The sequence below is a fragment of the Acomys russatus genome, chromosome 7 (genome assembly GCF_903995435.1).
Source record: "Acomys russatus chromosome 7, mAcoRus1.1, whole genome shotgun sequence".
Lineage (NCBI taxonomy): Eukaryota > Metazoa > Chordata > Mammalia > Rodentia > Muridae > Acomys > Acomys russatus.
Genome location: NC_067143.1, coordinates 49,891,285 through 49,910,872, shown reverse-complemented (window position 1 = coordinate 49,910,872; position 19,588 = coordinate 49,891,285). Strand labels below are relative to the sequence as shown.

At 41.4% G+C, this 19,588-nt stretch overlaps 1 protein-coding gene across 5 annotated transcripts in view; it reads right to left on the bottom strand.

The window, feature by feature from the left end:
• Positions 1 to 6,791: 6,791 nt before the first annotated feature.
• Pak1 (p21 (RAC1) activated kinase 1) overlaps positions 6,792 to 19,588 on the bottom strand; it is a 105,337-nt gene continuing 92,540 nt past the window's right edge. For all 5 annotated transcript variants that reach the window (XM_051148982.1, XM_051148983.1, XM_051148980.1 and 2 more), the window contains 6 exons: positions 16,468 to 16,580; positions 14,547 to 14,664; positions 12,725 to 12,824; positions 11,539 to 11,735; positions 8,614 to 8,751; positions 6,792 to 6,969 (listed from right to left, as the gene is read on the bottom strand). In XM_051148982.1, coding sequence (XP_051004939.1) covers positions 6,883 to 6,969; positions 8,614 to 8,751; positions 11,539 to 11,735; positions 12,725 to 12,824; positions 14,547 to 14,664; positions 16,468 to 16,580 — 753 coding nt within the window. In that variant the 3' untranslated portion in view covers positions 6,792 to 6,882. The remainder of the gene's footprint in view (positions 6,970 to 8,613; positions 8,752 to 11,538; positions 11,736 to 12,724; positions 12,825 to 14,546; positions 14,665 to 16,467; positions 16,581 to 19,588) is intronic.

The window sequence follows — 19,588 nt, the reverse complement described above, 5'->3', positions numbered from 1 at the left end:
CACACGTGGGAATGGGCAGACATTTCTGGTCTTTTCTTCTGTCGCTCTTGCTTTATTTCCAAGACAAGGTCTCTCACTGAATCAGAAACTCGGCAGCACACTGGCTGTCCTCAATGCCATGTGTTACTTAAAAGTCTATAAACTGTGGATTAAATTCATTCTTTTTCTTTTCATGTTTGTTCCATCTCCTGTGGCTCTAAATGATAGGGCCTGGAACCAGTGTCTCATTCTTTTTTTTTTTTTTTTTTTTTTTTTTTTTCTTTTCTTTTTCAGTGTCTCATTCTTAACACCTCCCTTTCCTTTGCAGTTTGGCAAAGTGACCAAATTTTGCTTTGCTTGTAATATTTCTTGTCTGCTTCTCTCTATTCTTGCCCTCAAAGACGATTAAAAGCCCCTAGACACCTCAGTGTGCATCAACCTTTTAAGAGGGAGTTAATCTTACTACTCACACTCTCCCAAGCCCCGTCCCCCACAAAGAGCAGGTCATCCTGATCTTCTAACAGCACTGACTATCCTTCAAATGTATCCCTAAAGCTCAAGTTTAATCTTCTCGACTCAGATTCTGTCCCTTTGTCCATCCTCACTTTCCCTCTTCCTCCATCCCCACTTATACTGATTACCCAGCACCACCAGACTTTCTGCGCTGCCGTCTGGGTGCTAGGAACTGAACCTGGATCCTCTAAAGAGTGGCCAGTGCTTTTAACCAGTGAACCATCTCTCTAGCCCCTTTGGGTAAGTCTTAATGCAAGGATCAGCTTCTTCAATGCTATGCCTTGTCAACAGACTCATTTAAATACTTTGTCCTAAATACCCTCTTACCTCCCTCAGAATAAACCTTTTACTACTGTATTAGCCACACTGGTGTTAATTACTTATTTTGGTTTTCTGAGGTTTTGTAATCAACTTGCTGCTAATGGCTAGACAACTGTGGTGGTTTGAATGAGAATGTTCCTCACAAGCTCGTTTGAGAACTTGTCTTCCAGTAGGTGGAACTGTTTGGGAAGGAGTAAGAGGTGTGGCCTTGTTGGAGTTGGGGCTTTGAGGTTTCAAAAGTCCACCCATTCTCATTTAGCTATCTTTGAGTCAAACTGTAAGCTCAGCTACTGCTCCAGTGCCATGCCTGCTGCCACCCCCGCTGCCATAGCATGTCATGATGGTCGTGGATACACCCTCTGAAACAGCCCCCAGTGTAAACTCTTCTCTAAATTGCTTTGGCCTTAGTGTTTTGTCATGGCAACAGAAAAAAGTAGCTAAGACAACCACATCTGCTCATCTCTTTACTATCAGTACCAGTTGAAATTCTGGGCCAGTGTCAGTTAATAGTTGTTTAAATAAGTACCTGGAAGCTACAGACCCACCAACCCTTAAACTGCACGCAGTGGCTGCACCTTTTCTGACTGCACTGAATTCCCTTGATTCTAGTTGTATGGTGTCAGGTGGATAGAGCAACAATTGTGTAGATGAAGAAAAGAAGTTTAAGCCTTGAAATATTTACCCTTTCTTCTCAGTTTGATTCTGAAATCCTAAGTTACTGGCATCCCCTGAGATTCAGTAATTGTTAAAGGGTTAGGCAATCTTTGGTGATATGCAGACTTTTTGAAAATTCTACTCTGACTGTTTCTTGAGAGGCTCACCCTTATCACTCATCAAGATACACCAAAGTAAGCTGTAGCTGTCGGTGTCTTGGGTATGAGCAAAGATAGCCTGATCCCATTAGTCCTAATTTTAAAGATCCATGTTCAAGCAAGAGAAACAAAATTAAAGCATTCAAAACAGATTAAAAAGAATATCAAAGAATTGATCAAAAAATCCAGTTACAACATCTTCCTTTCAAAGAATACTTACTTGACAGGTTCCCACGGGAGGCTGTTAGAAATCAGTTATGAAAGCTGACTTGGGGACTTGAGGTTTCTTAAAACCATAGGCTCCCACTGATATCTGGGAGAGTACTTATTTATTTTACCCCAACAGAACTGACACCGTTTTGTAGATACAATATTGCCATAGATAGTTTATTGGGCCCTATCTGATCCTAGACAAAAATAAAATAAGTGTGAAGAACTCCAATAAGATTGTGTTAGAGGCCTGGCATGGAGGCGCATACCTTTAATCCCAGCACTTGGGAGGCAGATCACTGTGAGTTCACGGCCAGCCTGATCTACAAAGTGACCAGCTTTGTAGGTCTTAGGACCTACTTAGGCTACACAGCTTAGGCTACACAGAGAAACCCTGTCTCAAAAAAAAAAAAAAAAAAAGATTGTGTTAGAGAAACTTTTTTTGTTTTGTTTTGGAGGCTTTTTTTTCATTTGTTTATTTATTTATTTAGTGTGTGTGTTTGTGTGTGTGTGTGTATGCACGTGTGCATGCATGCATGCAGACACATGCACATACATGTCGAAATCAGAGGACAACCTTTTGGACCACCTGCATTAGGGACTGAACTCAAGTTCTCAAGTTGTGTGACAAGCCCAACTACTCACTGAGCCATTTTACTAACTTTGGAGAAACTGTTTGTTTAATTCTTTCAAAATTAGAAACTGAAATCCTGTCATTAGTTTCCTTAAAACTCCAGCTTCTTTAGAATCTTCAATAATTTTTATCAGAAAACTTCAGATAAAAACCTTTTCTAGTGATCACCCTTACATTATCTTTCATCTTTCACTCATTTATTTGTGTATTTATTTTGGCAACGCTGGGATTTTAACTCAAGGAGCCTTGGACATGCTAAGTGAGTATTTTACTGCTGAGCCACATCCCAGCCTGCACACTATCCTCTTTCGTCAAATTCTGCTAAAGAAAACACAAGAGTGTTTTCAGTTTTCTGTCAACCAGAAGGCCTATGTATTTCAAACACTTGGGAGGGACCATCACAAACATGCAAACACTGACACATTTAAACATCCACAGTGATAGACGTTCTCCTTGCCTTAGAGATTTCTCAGCCAACTAAATGTTGTTAATTTAAAAACTGTGGCCAGTCCCTAAAATCTCCACAGTTTCAAGTGTGTGCAGTAGTTCTCCAAGCCGGCTATAACCTCATTATTTTAAGAGCACTTTTAGTACTCAGTGCTTGGACTGAAGAATGAATAAGCAGTCAAAGGTTGGCATTTACCTAAATCAACAAAATGAAAAAGGTGACATGAAGAAAGAGATATACTTGTGTGTACATATGCCACCAGTCTTGTGCCAGCTTCTGGTTTCTTTTTCTTGGCAGCATGCTGAGGCCTGGTGCCAGACCCTTGTCAACCAGCCAGCAGCAATGCACCAAGCCTAAAACTTGGACACAGCTTTTGTTAAGTGCTTTATTTGTTAAGTATGCATACTGTTTCTATTTGACAAGTGACTATTCTATTAAAAGAAAAATATCTTTTATTTCTTTTTAATTTCCTTCTGTGTGTGTGTGTGTGTGTGTGTGTGTGTGCATGCACACGTACATTAGAACTCATGTCAGCAGGTTGCATAAAAGCCTTTGTCTGCTGAGCATCTTACTGATATCTGAATTTCCTTTTATTTTTATGTGTATGTCTGTGTGAGTGTACGCTATGTGTGGGGCCCTACAGACGCCAAAAGGAGTCAGATCCTGGGGCTGGGAACCAAAGTTAGGTCTTCTGCAAGAGCTCTTAACTGCTGAGCCATCTCTTCAAGCTCCCAATTTCCCTTTAAATGAAAGAACATTAAAATCAACCCTTTGCTTTTAACATAACCCTAATAAGGAAACTTGAACTCTAAGTCTAAGGGAGATATGAAATACTGGTAAGATGTTTTATCACTTAGCAACTCACCAGGAAAAGAAGAGGCTCCGTTTTATGTTTCTGCTTTTTTCATAGTCTTGACACACAGCCTTGATCACATACAAGTTATTATTTTGGTCCAGGTTTTGAGACAACATACCACAGTACAGTTCAGGCTGTTGGCTGCATCTGTCTTCCAAGGGCTAGAATTATGGACCTTCATCACCACGCCCAACCAGATACAAGTCATAACCAATGTATAAGTGATTGCTGATTTATGATTAGAAACTAGTATCGACCAAAATGTTAAAGTACAACTTTCACTCCCAGATATAGATTCTTATGTAAGGCTCCTATTTTAGTGCCAGTGAGAGTCAGAGTTAGCATAAAGTCTCCTGGCAAACCAGGTCACTTGAAGCATTACAAAACAGGACTGCATTTGCCATGTTCCAGGGACTGTACCAAATGCTCTGCATGAACTATTTTGTTTCATTAGGAACTTAGAGGTAGATACTATTATTATACCTACTTTACAGATCTAGAAGTTGAAGCTCAGATGATTTAAGTAGTCTATCGAAGGACATATTCACTGTGGGTGAGCCAAAATGAGACAGAGTTACATTATGCTATTTGTTTCTTCTAGATCAGTGATTCTCAACCTGTGGGTCATGACCCTTTTGGGGTCAAACAACCTTTTCACAGGGGTCACTTAAGACCATCAGAAAACAGATATTTACATTACTATTCATAACAGTAGCAAAATTACAGTATGAAGTAGCAATGAAAATAATTTTATGGCTCGGGGGAGGAGTGGGTGTCACCACAGCCTTAGGATAATGAAGGGTTTGTAGCTTTAGGAAAGTTGAGAACCACTGCTCTGGATGTTTGCCCACTATGACAGAAGTGAATTCTACCAAACACCAGTGAGCCTGGGAGAGGACTCCAAGCACCTTGTGAACCACAGCCCCAGACACTCTGACTGCACCCTGAAGACAGATAGCCTGAGCAGAAAAATCAAGCTGAGACTTTAGGCCTATAGCAACTGCTGCTGCATTTGGTTGCCTGTGATTATCTTAACTAAGTTGGAATCCAGTTCTGGCAGGCTCAGCAGTGCTAGTTCTTAGGCTTGACTTAACAACCCCGATGGGGAAGAACCGACCAGGCAGAATGAGGCGCTGGGCAATATGTATACAGTGATAGTACAGATGCAGATGATTTCACCTAAGCATGGCAGTGGTTACCACCTGGAGTCAGGGCTGCCATAGGGGATGGCAAGATGGAGACAGTTCTAGAGTACTAGAAGTGCTCCACTTCTTATATGGGCACTAAATACATGGGGGTTTATAATTATTCTTTAAGCAGCACACATTTTGTTGTTTGCTTTTGTCAGGTTTTTAAAATGGATATCTAAACTAAAAGTGTCTTTAGTTAAGTGTGGTGGTTTGAATATGAATGGACCCCGTAAACTCACATATTTGAATGCTTGGTCATAGGGAGTGGCACTATTAGGAGGCGTGGCTTTGTTGGAGGAAGTGGGTCACTGGGGGTGGGCTTTGAAGACTAAGAAGCCCAAGGCTGCTAGTGTGACACAGTCTCCTCCTGCTGCCTGCAGATCTAGATGTAGAACTCTCAGTCCCTTCCCCAACACCAATGTCTGCCTGCATGCCACCATGTTTCCCACCATGAATGGACTAAACCTCTGAAACTGTTAAGACAGGCCCAATTAAATGTTTTCCTTCATCCGAGTTGCTGGGATAATGGTGTCTCTTCACAGCAATAACTCCCTAACTAAGACAGAGGCAATAGACTACAGATGGAAGTCTGTAATAGTAAAGGGGCATCCTATCTGCATCTTACTTTCAAATGGTTCCTGAAGAATCATTAGTTCATGAGAAAGAGAGTAAAACAGAAAAGGAGGGGGAAAAAGACACACTCCATGTAGAATATTTTCATCTCCTTTTATTGAAGGAAATAGAAACTTGTGCTGCTGAGGCCATAGGACCTCTGAGCATGACAAGGTGGTCAGTGGGGCTGACATGACAAGCCACAAAGCTGGCCAAGCATCCTACCACAGTGGGAGAACCAGAATTGCAAAGAAAGCAGGAGGTAGCAAACATCCCCAACACCAGGAGTAAGCATGTCCACTTGCAGAGAGCTTGGTCATGCATTTAAAACCAGGGTCCCTGATCACTAGTAGCACATCATCTCATATTTGGAGACCTCTTTCTGACATAGTTAGGCTACCAGAAAGATCCGAATTCATCTTTCAGATCCTTATCCCAAGTAGAAACAGAGATTGAGACCTTGAACTATCACACAAGTATAGCTGGGCAGGTGCTGAAGCCCAGCCGCGTGCTAAAAGGAGCTGCACTCTCCCTCCGACTCTCACACTTCCCTTACTCAGCATGTGCTCTAGGAAATCTCTCAGTGCTATAAATAAGGACAGAACGCAGGCAGCAGCCTAGGGGATGCAGGGAATCAGAAGCTGCTACATAGCTAAGACCATTTCACTAGAAATAGCATAGGGAACACTACTGGATCATGGTTCTCCCAAACAGCTGCTAGAAGCACACACAAAGAAAAACATGGCAGTTCTCCCATGTCAGGATCAGCTGCACCAAGGTCATGGTTCAGGAAACAGAGCCTCTTCGTGTCCCTGGCAGACATCCCAGGCCCCATGGCATTCCAAAGCTGTTATGGTTTTCAAATACAATGAGGTGTTTGGGCAATTTGGTCACAGAAAGAAAGCACTAAAGAAATCTCATCTGATTGCAAACTGATAATGCTATCAAACCATAAACTTATATAGTCAAGAATTGATTGTGAGGGGTAAGGAATGGGATGGTGGAGATTTCTGTTTCGTAGAAACAGGTTTATTCAGGTAAACCCTTGCTCATCATTCGCCCCCTCCATGCCCACAAACTGGAAGGGAGTTCCTATTTAGAAACAGCCATTGCTGGATTCGTCATCCAGTCGCAGTTCTCTTCAGAGCTAGACACGCGGCTTCCAAGGATCAGAGTCTTGAGAGCACTAGATCAGGAAATGGGAGAAGCGAGGTAAAGAGAGGAGGAGGGCATCAGGGGTCGGAGTTCCCAGACACGAGTGTTTACTTCCTCGAAGGCTTGGCACAATGAGGCTGGGCGAGCGTGGTTCAGTGATTGTTCTTGGTTGCCTCCTTTGCTGCAGCAATCAGTGGGGTGAGGCTGGAGAGGGGCTTGGCAATCTTCAGGAACTGGTGCTAGAAGGAGAAACAGCAGAGAGAGTATGATCACTTGCCGTTCTTGCTGAGCAACCACTGCAAGACAACAAGGGCACTGGTGTCGGCTCATGCTCAAACTGAAGGAAAAGTTTTCACTTATTTATTTTTTATATGAGTGTGGGTGCATGCATGCCATGGTGCGTGCGTGCGTGCGTGTGTGTGTGTGAAAGGACAACTTGCAGAATCAAACAGATGTTACAAACGCAGGTAAGTAAACATCTGTATTCAATTCTATTTTCTGAGCACCAATTCTCAGCCAGGTCCCTATAGAAGAAGAAATTCAGATAGTAATAAAACATAATTTACAACAGAGTGGTCAGAACAGAGAGGTTCATAACTAACTAATTCAGGGCAGGGTGCTAAGGTCCTGTTTTGCCCTATTCTGGTCAGGCATGATCTGGCCTGGTGACACAGTAACTGACTGGTCTATAGGCATACACTGCCACCTCCAGAAAGCTGCATGTGATAATATATTATCAGTCTGAAGCTCAGTAAAATGGCAGAAGAAGTAAGAAATTGTGTTGAAATAAATGCTAACTATGAATGATTTTGCTGGCTAACGGTAGGTTTTGAAACCATGTAAACTAATTAAACTGTGACTTCAGGAAAGAGTACTTTTTATAAAAGGCTTGGTAAATCCAACTCTGGGTTTCACTACACACTTCTAGAGTCTCACTCCAAATAGAGTATTGCTGCCACCACCTGAAGTTTGCCATGATGAGACCGTAAAGACTCCAAAACTGTACTATCTCCCCCAGACCAACAGTTCTCAACCTGTGGCTCACAACTCTTTTAAGGATTGAATGACCCTTTCACAAGGGTTGCATATCAGATATCCTGAATATCCAATATTTACATTATGATTCCTAACAATAGAAAAATTACAGCTATGAAGTAGCAATGAAATAATCTTATGGTTGGGAGTCACCACAACATGAGGAACTGTATTGAAGGATCGCAATATTAGCAAAGTTGAGAACCACTGCCCTAGACGGTTTTCTTGTATTGTTTACATCTATCCCAGGAAAGTGGAACTTGTTACAAAAATAAGCGTCTCAGAGAAAAGACCCAAACTCTGACGGACTAATTCAGGCAAAATAAAAGATATATGAAAGACAAAGGAAAAAAAACTTCAGGAGAGGCTTAGACTATGAGCAAGGCATGGTGGCGCATGCCTGTAAGCCCAGCAGTTAGGGAGGCAGAGGCAGGTGGATCTCTGTGAGTTCAAGGCCAGCCTGGTCTACAAAGTGAGTCCAAGACAGCCAAGGCTACAAAGAGAAAACCTGTCTCAAAATAGAAAAAAGAAAGGAAAAAAAGCCTTCTTCTGGTGTGCATGCTACATGCAGGCAGAACACTGCATACATAATAAATAAATAAATACATCTTTTTTTAAAAAGTAGACTATGAGTTGAGCCTAACAAAATGTGTAAAGTTTAAATAGTCTGAGGAAGAAAATAAAGGACAACTTTAAGCAAAGGCCCAAGAGTGGAGATCAGGGAGCTAAAAATACAAAGTGAGGACAGTAGGAGAGAAGCCTATAACCAGCAACCTCACAGACAGAATGAGAGATAAAGGCTTGGTTAGTGCTGATCTCAGTTAGGTGTCTCCATGCAGGACAGTTACCTGCAGGAGCTCTTTTGCTGAACCTCTCTTCTCCACATCCATCTCAAGACAGCGGTTCAAAAAGTCCCGGAAAATCGCCGACAGCTTCTCTGGGTTCTGAAGCTCTGGGGTCCCATTGGTGGCAATGAGGTACAAGGCCTGGCGATAGAAATGCAGAATGATGCTACGTTCTCACTGAGGCTCTCTCTCTTGGTCTCAAGACATGTTCTCTAAAAATACAGCCAGCTGCTGAATGCTCTAAGACACCGTGAGGCAGCTGTGACGCTCTGGAGAGACTACACTAACATAAGGATAAAGACTAACATTTCAAGGCCATGTGACTATGTACACTCACCTAACATATAACTTCCTTGCTAATAAAAGAATGCTTTATACATCCACAAAAGATAGAGTACACTTTGGAAAGCACTTTGTAAACTTATGAGGTGTTACAAACCTAAGGATTTACTCTTCACTTAGCATAGTAAGTTAAACATCTCTTTAGCTGCTGGCAGAAATCACTGCTGACACCTTCACTGAACTCAGTCACCCAAGAGGACTACAAAGGTCATGTTCGGTTAGACAGCTACTGTTTCTTGGCTGTTTCCCTGACTCTAACATGAAGCAACTCTTGGGAGAAGTAAAGAAAAACATGGTAATGGTACTTTAATTACAGGGTGTTCCCTCTCTCTCTCTCTCTCTCTCTCTCTCTCCCTCCCTCCCTCTCTTTCTCTCTCTCTTCATCTGTCTCTGTCTGTCTGTCTGCCTTTTGCTTTTTTGTTTGTTTGGTTTTGTTTTTTGAGACAGGGTTTCTTATAGCCCTGGGTGTCCTGGAACTCATTCTGTAGATCAGGATGGCCTTGAACTCAAAGACTTGCTGTCTCTGACTCTTAGTGCTGGGATTAATGGCATGAGCCACCACACTCAGCTGCACTGTCTCATTTTTAGTGACCACAGTAACTCTGAGTAAGAGGCAGGGCAAAGGTGCTTATCCCCATTTCGCACATAAGACTATACAACTGCACTCACTGCTCCGAGTGCATGTGCGGGCTCTAACCTCAGCCTTACTTCTATCACACCACACTGATGACCTTCATATCCGAGGCCGAGGAGGATGTGTTATATGTGGAGTCAGAGAGCAAAGCTGGGACCAAAGGGAAGAAACTAGAGAAGGAGAAGAAAGTCTCATGTAGAGATAACAAAGTGCTTTCCAGCAACTAGAGCTCTCCAAGGGTGATGTGAGCATGTAAGGGAATATCCCTTACAGGGGAATTCCTGCCCTAGATGGGAGGGTGAATTAAATGAGGAACTAAAAGCAATCAAAATAACTTCACACCTGTCCATGACCAAAATCACCACCGTCTCTGTTGCAGACTCTGCTTTCCTCTCCCATTACCACTGGCTCATTTCCATTAGCTAAGACACAACTTTTAGCCTACCCCTTCTCAACTCTGCAAGGTATTGTCCCATTTCTGTCACCCTTCATAACAAAACTCATGTAAGAGAGGAAAACTATTCATAAACGCCACCTCAATTTCCTCCTCTCCTGCTCTTCTGGGTTTATTCAAGTTAGGCATTTGTTCCTATAAGGCCTGGCGGGAGGAAGTGTGTCACTGGAATTGGAGTTTCAGAGCTTAAGGTCTTGCCCTACCTACTTCCAGTTTGTTCTCTCTGGCTCATGTGTCGTTCCAGATAGGAGCTCTCAGCACCCAGTTCCTGCTGGCATACCTGCTACTTCCCTACTGTCATGAGCCCGTATCCCCTTGACACTGTAAGCACAAGTAAACTCCTTTCTTCTATAAGCTGCCTGGTCACAGAACTTTATTCACAGCAGCAGAAAAGTAACTAAGGCAAAGGATGCTGGGTTTCTCAGCAATTCAGGCTGACTGCTGAGTCCACTTTCTTTACTATTCAGTTCATCTTATCAGCTATCCCTTTAAGATACTTTCCAAGTCTACTTCTCACCTGCATCCCAGTGTCACCCAAACTACAACTCTTGTCTGAACTATTGTGTCATTCTCTCACTATTTCCTAAGGAAGTAACCGACACAATTCATTTCCAGCACAAACTATATCCTCTTACTATTATTCTAGCTGAAAATCCTTTCTAATGCTACAAATAAAAGCTAAGTTTTTACCCTGGCCCACAAGACTTAGTGGCTGGCCCTCTCTTATCCCATAATCTGGCTACCAGTCTGCTTTCTCTGCACTCCTTCCAGGGAAAAGAGTCTCCTCAATTTTCCTTGGAGCACAACAAGCAAAAATCACATCAAATTCTTAAGGCTGGAAAACTCGTGCATGAGACCAAATCTCACGGCTCACTCCTTTAATCCCTTCTGAAATAACTACTAAGAGAAAACTTTCCTCTAAATAAACCCTTCCCTAGTACTCTGTCAGTCGCTCTTAGTCTACATTTTCCCCACAGCAGTTACCATCTGTTACTATATAATAATTTGGTATTATTATCAGAACAATTTCTTGTCTATAATAGGAACTTAGCCCTTCCTTCCTCGCCCCATCACCCCCAATGCTAGAGCTAACTGCTTGAGCTGTAAAACTGAGCTATATTCCCAGGTCATTTTATATTTTATATTCATTTATATTTTCAATTCATCAGTATCTAGTCTTTGGGTTTGTGCATATGTTACATTTTATTCATTTATTTTGTGTACATATGTAAATGGGCACATGTGTACCACATATAACATATGTAGGACCCAGGGATTAAATGCAAATCATCAGGCTTGGCAGTAAGAGCTTTAATTCATGAGTCAACTCACCAGATCCATTGTTTTTGTTTTTCAAGACAAGTTTGCCCCAAACTTGCAATCTTCTTATCTTAGTCTTGTGAGTTGAGAATTACAAGAATATACTACTGTGCCCAGGGATACAGAGAGAACCCGAGTCCAGCAGCCCAAAAGTATGAGAGAAGATGGGAATACTTACTCTCAAAGGGTTTTCATTAAGGTATGGGGGCTCCCCCTCAATCATTTCAATCGCCATGATGCCCAGGGACCAGATGTCAACCTTGGGTCCGTAGGCCTTCCGTGTCACAACTTCAGGTGCCATCCAATATGGAGTTCCCACCATGGTGCTCCTTTTGCTCTGCTCTGGAGTTATCTGTGCACAGAATCCAAAGTCAGCTAGAAAGGGGGAGAGGAAAGACACACTTAGGATACTCCATCAGTAAGTGTTGTGTACCTACACATGGGCATCAACCTTTGCTCTCTGAAATCTCTGTCTCACCAAAGCAGGAATCACTTGGCTGCTACAAGTCCACTCCTCATTCAACCATGAAGAGAAATAGGAGGAATATTAATAACAACGTCTCCAGCATCCTGCCTTCTCCCCAAACCAAATGGTCAAGACATCGAAGTTCAGCAGGGCATTCTGGCCCTAACTGCTTGGCCCTTTATACATTAAAAAAAAAACCTCCCATAACTCAGAATCTTATAATCAACTCATTCCATTATCCTCTGGACACAAGCCCATGAATTAAATCCCAACCACCAACACTTAAATGTGGCTGGCTCTACTTTTATCAGCCCCTTGCCCTGTGCCAACTGAGTCTTCTCATAACCTGTCTGCCCACTTATGACACGGCTTGTTTGTATAAGCAACTGGTTTTATATCTTTGTACAAAAAAAATGCCTGTAGTTCTTTCACATTATACTGAAACTACATACTTATTTAAAATGGTAGAGCCTTGATAGCAAAGACCCCCCACTGTACTTCAAAAGGGACTGGCATGTAAGAGATATTCAGCAAATGGTTCATGAATAGATAACTGAATGAGTGACATTACATAAAACTTTCTTCTAATTCGTTACAAGTCTCTCATACTAGACTGAAATTTTCTTGAAATCTGATAAAATGTACTCTCAGAGCCTATCAGCGAACCACAGAAGTAGATATTCGGGGTGGGGGGGGAAGTGTTATAATTTGCAAAAGAATTGAAAAACAGTGAAAAGACACTGTAAAAAAAATACAGAGGACTATAAATATCCCATATCGTATGAAATAATAATGTCTCTTTGGTGACTGTCATAATTACTATTATTTAATTACCATCCCCCCAGGACATAGCCCCACATATAGAGAAGTGTTGTCATTCCTGAGACTCCCTACTTACTTAACTTGACAGAGCCGTCCATTCCCAGCAGAATGTTGTCACTCTTGATGTCTCTGTGAATGACTTGGTTTGAATGTAGGAACTCCAAAGCTTGTAGACACTGGTGAAATAGTTGTGCAGAAGGAAAAAAAAATATGATGCAGAAGACAATAATAATTTACCTCCTCATTTTAAAATAAAGGAAGTAAGGCTCTCAGGAATAAACGGACTCGTGCCACATAAAGGGGCAAAGCAACCAACTTTTGTCTCCTAACTAAGCATTTTAAAACTCCACAAGGTGGGGTGGGGTGGAAGAGGCTGAAGAGATGGCTCAGTAGCCACACTGGGCAGCTTACAAACTGCCTGTCCGTCCAACTTGAAGAGATCCCATGCCTTTTGGCTCCTTGGGCGCCCACATACATCTGCACTTAACTCCCCCACCCCAAGCACACATACAATTTAAATTTTAATAATTAATTTTTAAACTGCATACTGCTTTTATCTTATAATTTTCCTTTAATCAAACTATTCTATCAATATATTCCGACATCTAGGAAAAGACACGTGGAAGTGGTGTTAGCAGACATCTTATTCTGGGACACATTGGATTTGACATCCCTATGAACCACAAAGACAAATATTCAGTTGGCACCTGAATTATCTTCAGTTCTATAAAGAGGTTAAGTATCTATAATTCATTTACAAAGACAGATTTTTTTTTCAGTGCTAAGAAGTGAAACCATGTCCTCATAAATACCAAGCACACACATTAACATTGGCAAAATACACAACTGTGTAATTTCACCCATATATCTCTAGCTTTTCTACCATCAGACATGTCACACTTATTCCCACAAAATTTTTAATCTCACTCTTTCTTCAATGTCCTAACTTTTCTGCTATCGAGTATTAGAAAATCTCAGTCTCTCAGGCCCAGGCAGAGGTGACACAAACTTTTAATCCAGCACCCGAGGGCAGCCTGGTCTACAGAGAGAGTACCAGGAAAGCCAGGGCGACGCAGAAAAACCCTATCTCCGTCTCTCCAGAGCAAAACATTGGTCCTCAACATTGTCTACTGCCACCATTATCATTCTCACTTAGAAACATGAAAATGTGCCTATCCTCCATGCACAGTGCTTCTCGCGGAATGTACTTATGCTTTTTTCTTTCCTGTTTGGTTTGTGTAGAGTTATGATTGTTTACTGGTTTGCTTGAGGCAGGGTCTCTTGTATCCCAAGCTGGCCTGGAACTTGCCATGTAATCAAAGATGATCATGAACTTGTGACGGTCTGCCTCCACCACCTCCCCATGCTGGGATCACAGACATATGCCTCCACACCAAGATTGTTGCCTGGAGTTAGTTTATCCTACAATTTTGCTGGTTTGCCTCTACCTTTCATTCGCATGCATATTCAAATCTAGGGAGAAACCTCCTCTGATTATCTACCAGAAGTATGCCACTACCTCCTTACCAGTGTTATTTCTGTCACAGTATACATAGCAGGGAGGCAGGAAAAAACAAAAGGGTTCAAATGTGTATCCAAATAAAAGAGGTGAAGAGAAATATTATTTGTTAGAGTAGTTATGATTACAGATTGAAAAGTATGAGTGACTATTTAAATAGATACTTCTGGGTACTGTCTAATTTTTCTACCATGGTGGGAATAGTTAGCTTTAAAGGAAAAAAAGTCATGATTATCGAAATTATAAAATACAATAGGAATGATAAATCCGAGGACTAACTTCTCCCACTTCCACAGAGCCCAGACTAAAGCCTCTTTCGAGTGTGACCTTCCATGGACAGTAATATGGACGTCACTTCCTGCTTGACCCTCAGCCTTACCTCTCGGCACACAGCTGCTATCTGACCTTCATCCATACAGGTTTCTGTCACCACATCTGTCAAGGAGCCTCCAGCCAAGTATTCCATGACAACCCATAGCTCATCTCCCACAAGGTAACTGCAGGAAAACAAGTACAGGGCAAGAAGGAACAGTTAAAATAATTAAGCTACTGCAGTGGGTTTCAAAACCTAGGGAATAGGATATAAAGGAAACTATCTCAGCCAGCTTCTCAAGCATCTAGGGAAAAACAAAATGTAGAGGACAGAATCAGTAATTGTAAATCACTTAGGAATACACCCAGGAAAAAAAAAAAACAAAGCATACATGGTCTGTGAAGTCCCAAACACTAAAACTAAGAATACTAGGTTAAAATATAAAACCATAGTTCATCACAGTACCTAAAGATACCTCCTAAAATTATAAAGACTAGCTTTATTCCCATGCCTGTGAAGCATGCAGGCAGCACGCATGTGCACGCACAAGCACACACACACATATACACACACGCGCGCGCCAAACGGATGGGATTTGAAAGCCATGTTACCATCAAAAGGAAGGGCACAGGACCTCCTTGAGAGTTCTACTAGATCTGACTGAGATCCATGGGATAATTACTGGGTCTTGTTCAAGACCCTAGCCCCAGGGTCTATCAAAGTAGAAACCAATATTTATTGAATAAATCCATGAGTAAGATAATATGTTAAATATATATTGTTAAAATATAATATTTAATATAATATATATTAAGTGAAAGGGTAGTGATAAATCTTTTAAAAGCTGTAAAGTGTATACAAGGTTACTATGCTGATAATGACTTTTACTTTGAGTTTCTGTAATTCTAGCCTTTTCTAATAACCACACTGTAGTTTGGTAGCCTGACCTGAGTCAGCACTGAATTTGACTCAGAAAGTAGGCTTCTCAGCTCTATTATTGGAGAAATAAAAAGGTAATTTAACTCATCTGGTCAATATTATCTCACTGTAGACAAATGAAAAAGAAGATAACTTGTATTAACCTTCAGCAAAGAAGCTCTGCTGGAGAAAAACATGTTCGTTTAAGGTATAAGACCTGTCATCTTCATTCTGATAATGGGTCATTACTTGGCAGATGGAGAAACTTGAAAGATCTTAATACAAAGGTAAGATTTTATCCTTGTTCTTATGTAATTTTCTTCTGGTGGTGCTGAGAACCAAGCCCAGAGCCTCACACATGCTATCCAAGCAATTCTATCACTGAGCTATAACATTAATTATATCCTAGCCCAATAGCAATTTTTTAAGGTGGTGAAGAATAAACAGGACATGTTTAAAATGGTGCATGCATTAACCCAAGATGTCAGGAAATTGAGGCTGGTAAGCTAAGACAGCTTCTATTTCCAGTCTAATTAAAGTTTATATGAGGAGTAATAAGTCTCAGCTGACCACAAACTTACTAGTAGTTAACAACTGAACAGGCGTTTGGTGGGGAAGGGGAGTGCTGGACAGCAACAAGGACAGATTGATGGATGAACTTTTGTTGAGATTAGAAAAACAAAGAGTCTCCTTTTTTCCATGATTGTCAGATTTCAAAACAACACCCAGACTAGAGTGAACATCACATTTTAAGAGTATATGGACAGTAAGAGTTAGTCAGGAAGGTGAGCAGGATGAGGAAATGCTAAGATTATAGAATGAAATGAGGACATCAGGCAGATGGGCTGACAAGGCCACTCCCCTAACCAGAAAACACAGTAAAGAATCAGTTGTTAGAAGCTGTGGGGTGGAGGGTTAACCATCACTCAGATTGACTGCCGGCAAATTGAAGTGCTCAGCAGAGCAAACACTTGGATGGAAGCAGTTCCAATGCTGCCTTCATCTTCTCCTCTGACACTTAGGCCCCAAAGGCCTGAACCGTCTGTGGCAGGATCCACCCGCTCCATACCTGTCCAGGTAGTTCACAATATTTGGGTTTTTGTTTTCCCTCATGACCAGGATCTCATTAATAATCAGCTCCTTCTTCGGCTGCTGCTGCAGATTCATCTGTTTAATGGCCACCTGAAATGACAGTATATTCAATGTGCGCCAAGAGTCACACAACATTTGCCAAGCACACGTTTAGCACTAGACCTTAAGTACTAAGGAGACAATGATGAGTAAAGCGTGGTCTTAGCCCTGAGGTAATTCATAACTTATCAATGTTAAATGGTTTTCAAAGGGAGTCTCTCAGCCAGCGGCATTTCACATCATCTCAGACGCCACCTCAAACCTACTGAAAGTCAGAAACTGTCTCAATAAGCCCCTGTGCTATTCTTATATACATCAAAATCTGATACCTCAATGTAAAAAAAAAAAAAAAAAAAAAAAAAAAAAAAAATCACTAGCTTGTTGGTACTACCTATTACCTTAGCACCCAGGAGGCCGAGACAAAAGAATTGTACATTGGTCAGTAGCCTGGTTTCATAGTTAGACCTGTCTCTAAAAATGTTAGTATAAAAATTATAAGAAACTATGAAAAGTTCAAAGAAGTTAATTAAAAAATAGTAAGTTTTAAACACGGGGCTGGAGAGATGGCTTCACGGTAGCGTGTACTTCTCTTGCAGAGCTCAGTGCCCAGCACTCACACGGGCAGTTCCCAGCCACCTGTGACTCCAGCTCCAGCGGTCAGACATTCTGTTATTCCTCCACCACCCCCACCCCCACGGCATGGAAAGATAAATCAGAGATTATCAGACATAAGAAAGATTATGAAAGGGGACAAGATTCCCAACACTTATGTGAAGGGGGGGGGGCGCTTCATGAGCTCTTTCATTTATATAAATAAAACAAAATCTCACTTAATACAAGCAATAAGGTATACTTCAGATGGCTAGGTATTAGGCACTCTTCTTAGCTGTTCACTAACTTGTTAACTTTCTTTTTTTCTTTTCTTTCTTTCTTTTTTGAGACAGGGTCTCAGTATGGAGTCCTGACTCTGACTTGCCTAGAACTCACTATGTAGACCAGGTTGGCCTTGAACTCATAGAGCTCTGTCTGCCTCTGCCTTCCAACTGCTGGACTTAAAAGGCATGTGCCACCCCACCTAGCCAAATGTTAGCTCATTTAATCTTCAGAGGTATCTTGTATGTAACTTCTGCAAAAAGTGAGGAAATTGTGTTCAGAGAGGATACATGGCTTGTATATACAGTAATTCAATAGTAAAGTCGGATATATAACCTTTAAAGGCTATTGGGGTCAGCAGGTAATAGGATCCGTTTAGTAGATAGAGAGAGCCAACTCTTGCAAGTTTTTCTCTGACCTACATACATGTCTGGGGGCATGTACACACACATACCACATACATATAAAAGCTACTACTTTGTTATAATTTATCCTGCTAATGTAAGGATACGTGGATAACTCTCTGCCATTGAAAGCAAAATGGCTCTTGTTTACCTAAAGTACCCTTGGTTTGACATCAAAATTTCTCAATATTAATCACCACTGTTCTCTATGTTCCATGTTCTCTCTGCCTTTGTTTAAGATCACCTCCATCTGGGATACTGTATCACTTTTATACATTCAAAGTCTTTGTATCAGGGCAAAAGAAACTCCATTCTCAAACTTAATGCGCTTTTTATTTTTTTGTTTGTTTTTCCCTTTTTGGAAGCCCCTTTAGATCATTTTATTCCTGCTACTGTGTATGAAGAATTAGGTATATATGTGTGTCCATGAATGTATTTAGACATTTCAGAGCTTAGTTAAAAGCTTCAAATCCCCAACATCAATCACAGGGCTCAACAAATACAGCTGGTGCAAAGAGGGAAAGAAAAGCCGTAAGTTGATAAGTTCTTTGTTTTCAAAAGACACACACACGCACACACACACGCACACACACACGCACACCCCCACACACACACACACCCCACTACATCCCATAGGGTTACATCTATTCCCTAGAAATTGTCTTTTTCTTGTTTAGTGGACAAGAATGTGAACACCTAATAGAACTTCTCTCCAGAAGCAGTAATAAGAATGAAGGATGCAGACTAGAGAGATAGACGGTTCAGGGGTTAAGAGCACTGAAGACCCAGTTCATTTTCCAGCCACCCACATGGCAGCTCATTAACTGTCTAACACCAGTCTCAAGAGACCTGATGCCTTCTGACTTCCTTGAACATGTACGAGGTATACAGACATACATGCTGAGAAAACACCTAGACACATAAAAATAAAAAATTTAAGAAGTGAATGTTGCAAACATTTTGAAGTCGAATGTTACTTCAAGTCAATATACTCCTCTCAATAGGTTCAGTTAATTATTAAGAATAAAAATAATTCTTATGGGCCATCAAGATGGTTCAGTGGATCAAAGTTCTTGCAGTCAAACCTGACAGCCTAAGTTTGATTCCTGGGACCTACATGACAGAGGGAAAGAACAAAGTCTCTCTTTCAAGCTACTCTCTGTCCTCACATGTAGACATGGTCATCACGGTCATATGCTCATGCCACCCTCTCTGTCTCTATCTGTCTCTCTGCCTCCGTCTGTCTTGTCTGTCTGTCTTGTCTGTCTCTCTCTCTCACACACACACATTCTTTCTCACCCACAGATAAGTATAATAAAAATTTTTAAGATGATTTTATCAAGCATTTAATAAATGCTTCCAGTTATAACCCAAATAAATTGTTTGTAAGTGGGTTTCCTAGCAGGTCAGGCCTGTAGGTCTCACGGCAGCTTTCTACAGTGGCTGAGGAGTACCTTTCCCAGTGGCTAAAAAGCTACACATTAATTTGCTATAGATATTAAATATGCCTTTAAATTAGGACTAGGGCCTTAAGAGTCCCTCTGGAGCTCCTCAGGCCGTCCTAGAGGATGAGACATAGTGCTTGTGAACCTCCCAGTGGTCATCAGAAACAGCAGCAAGGGAGAACACAAACAAAGGCTAGGCCAGACAGTAAGAGTCCTTTTTAGTCACTACTGATGGGCTCTGCAACCCTGACTAAAATGCCTTCACCTAATCAAAGCCCATCCACCCAGGATAGGCAATACCATACCTATAAAAGAAAAATAACTGGACTTCAACCTA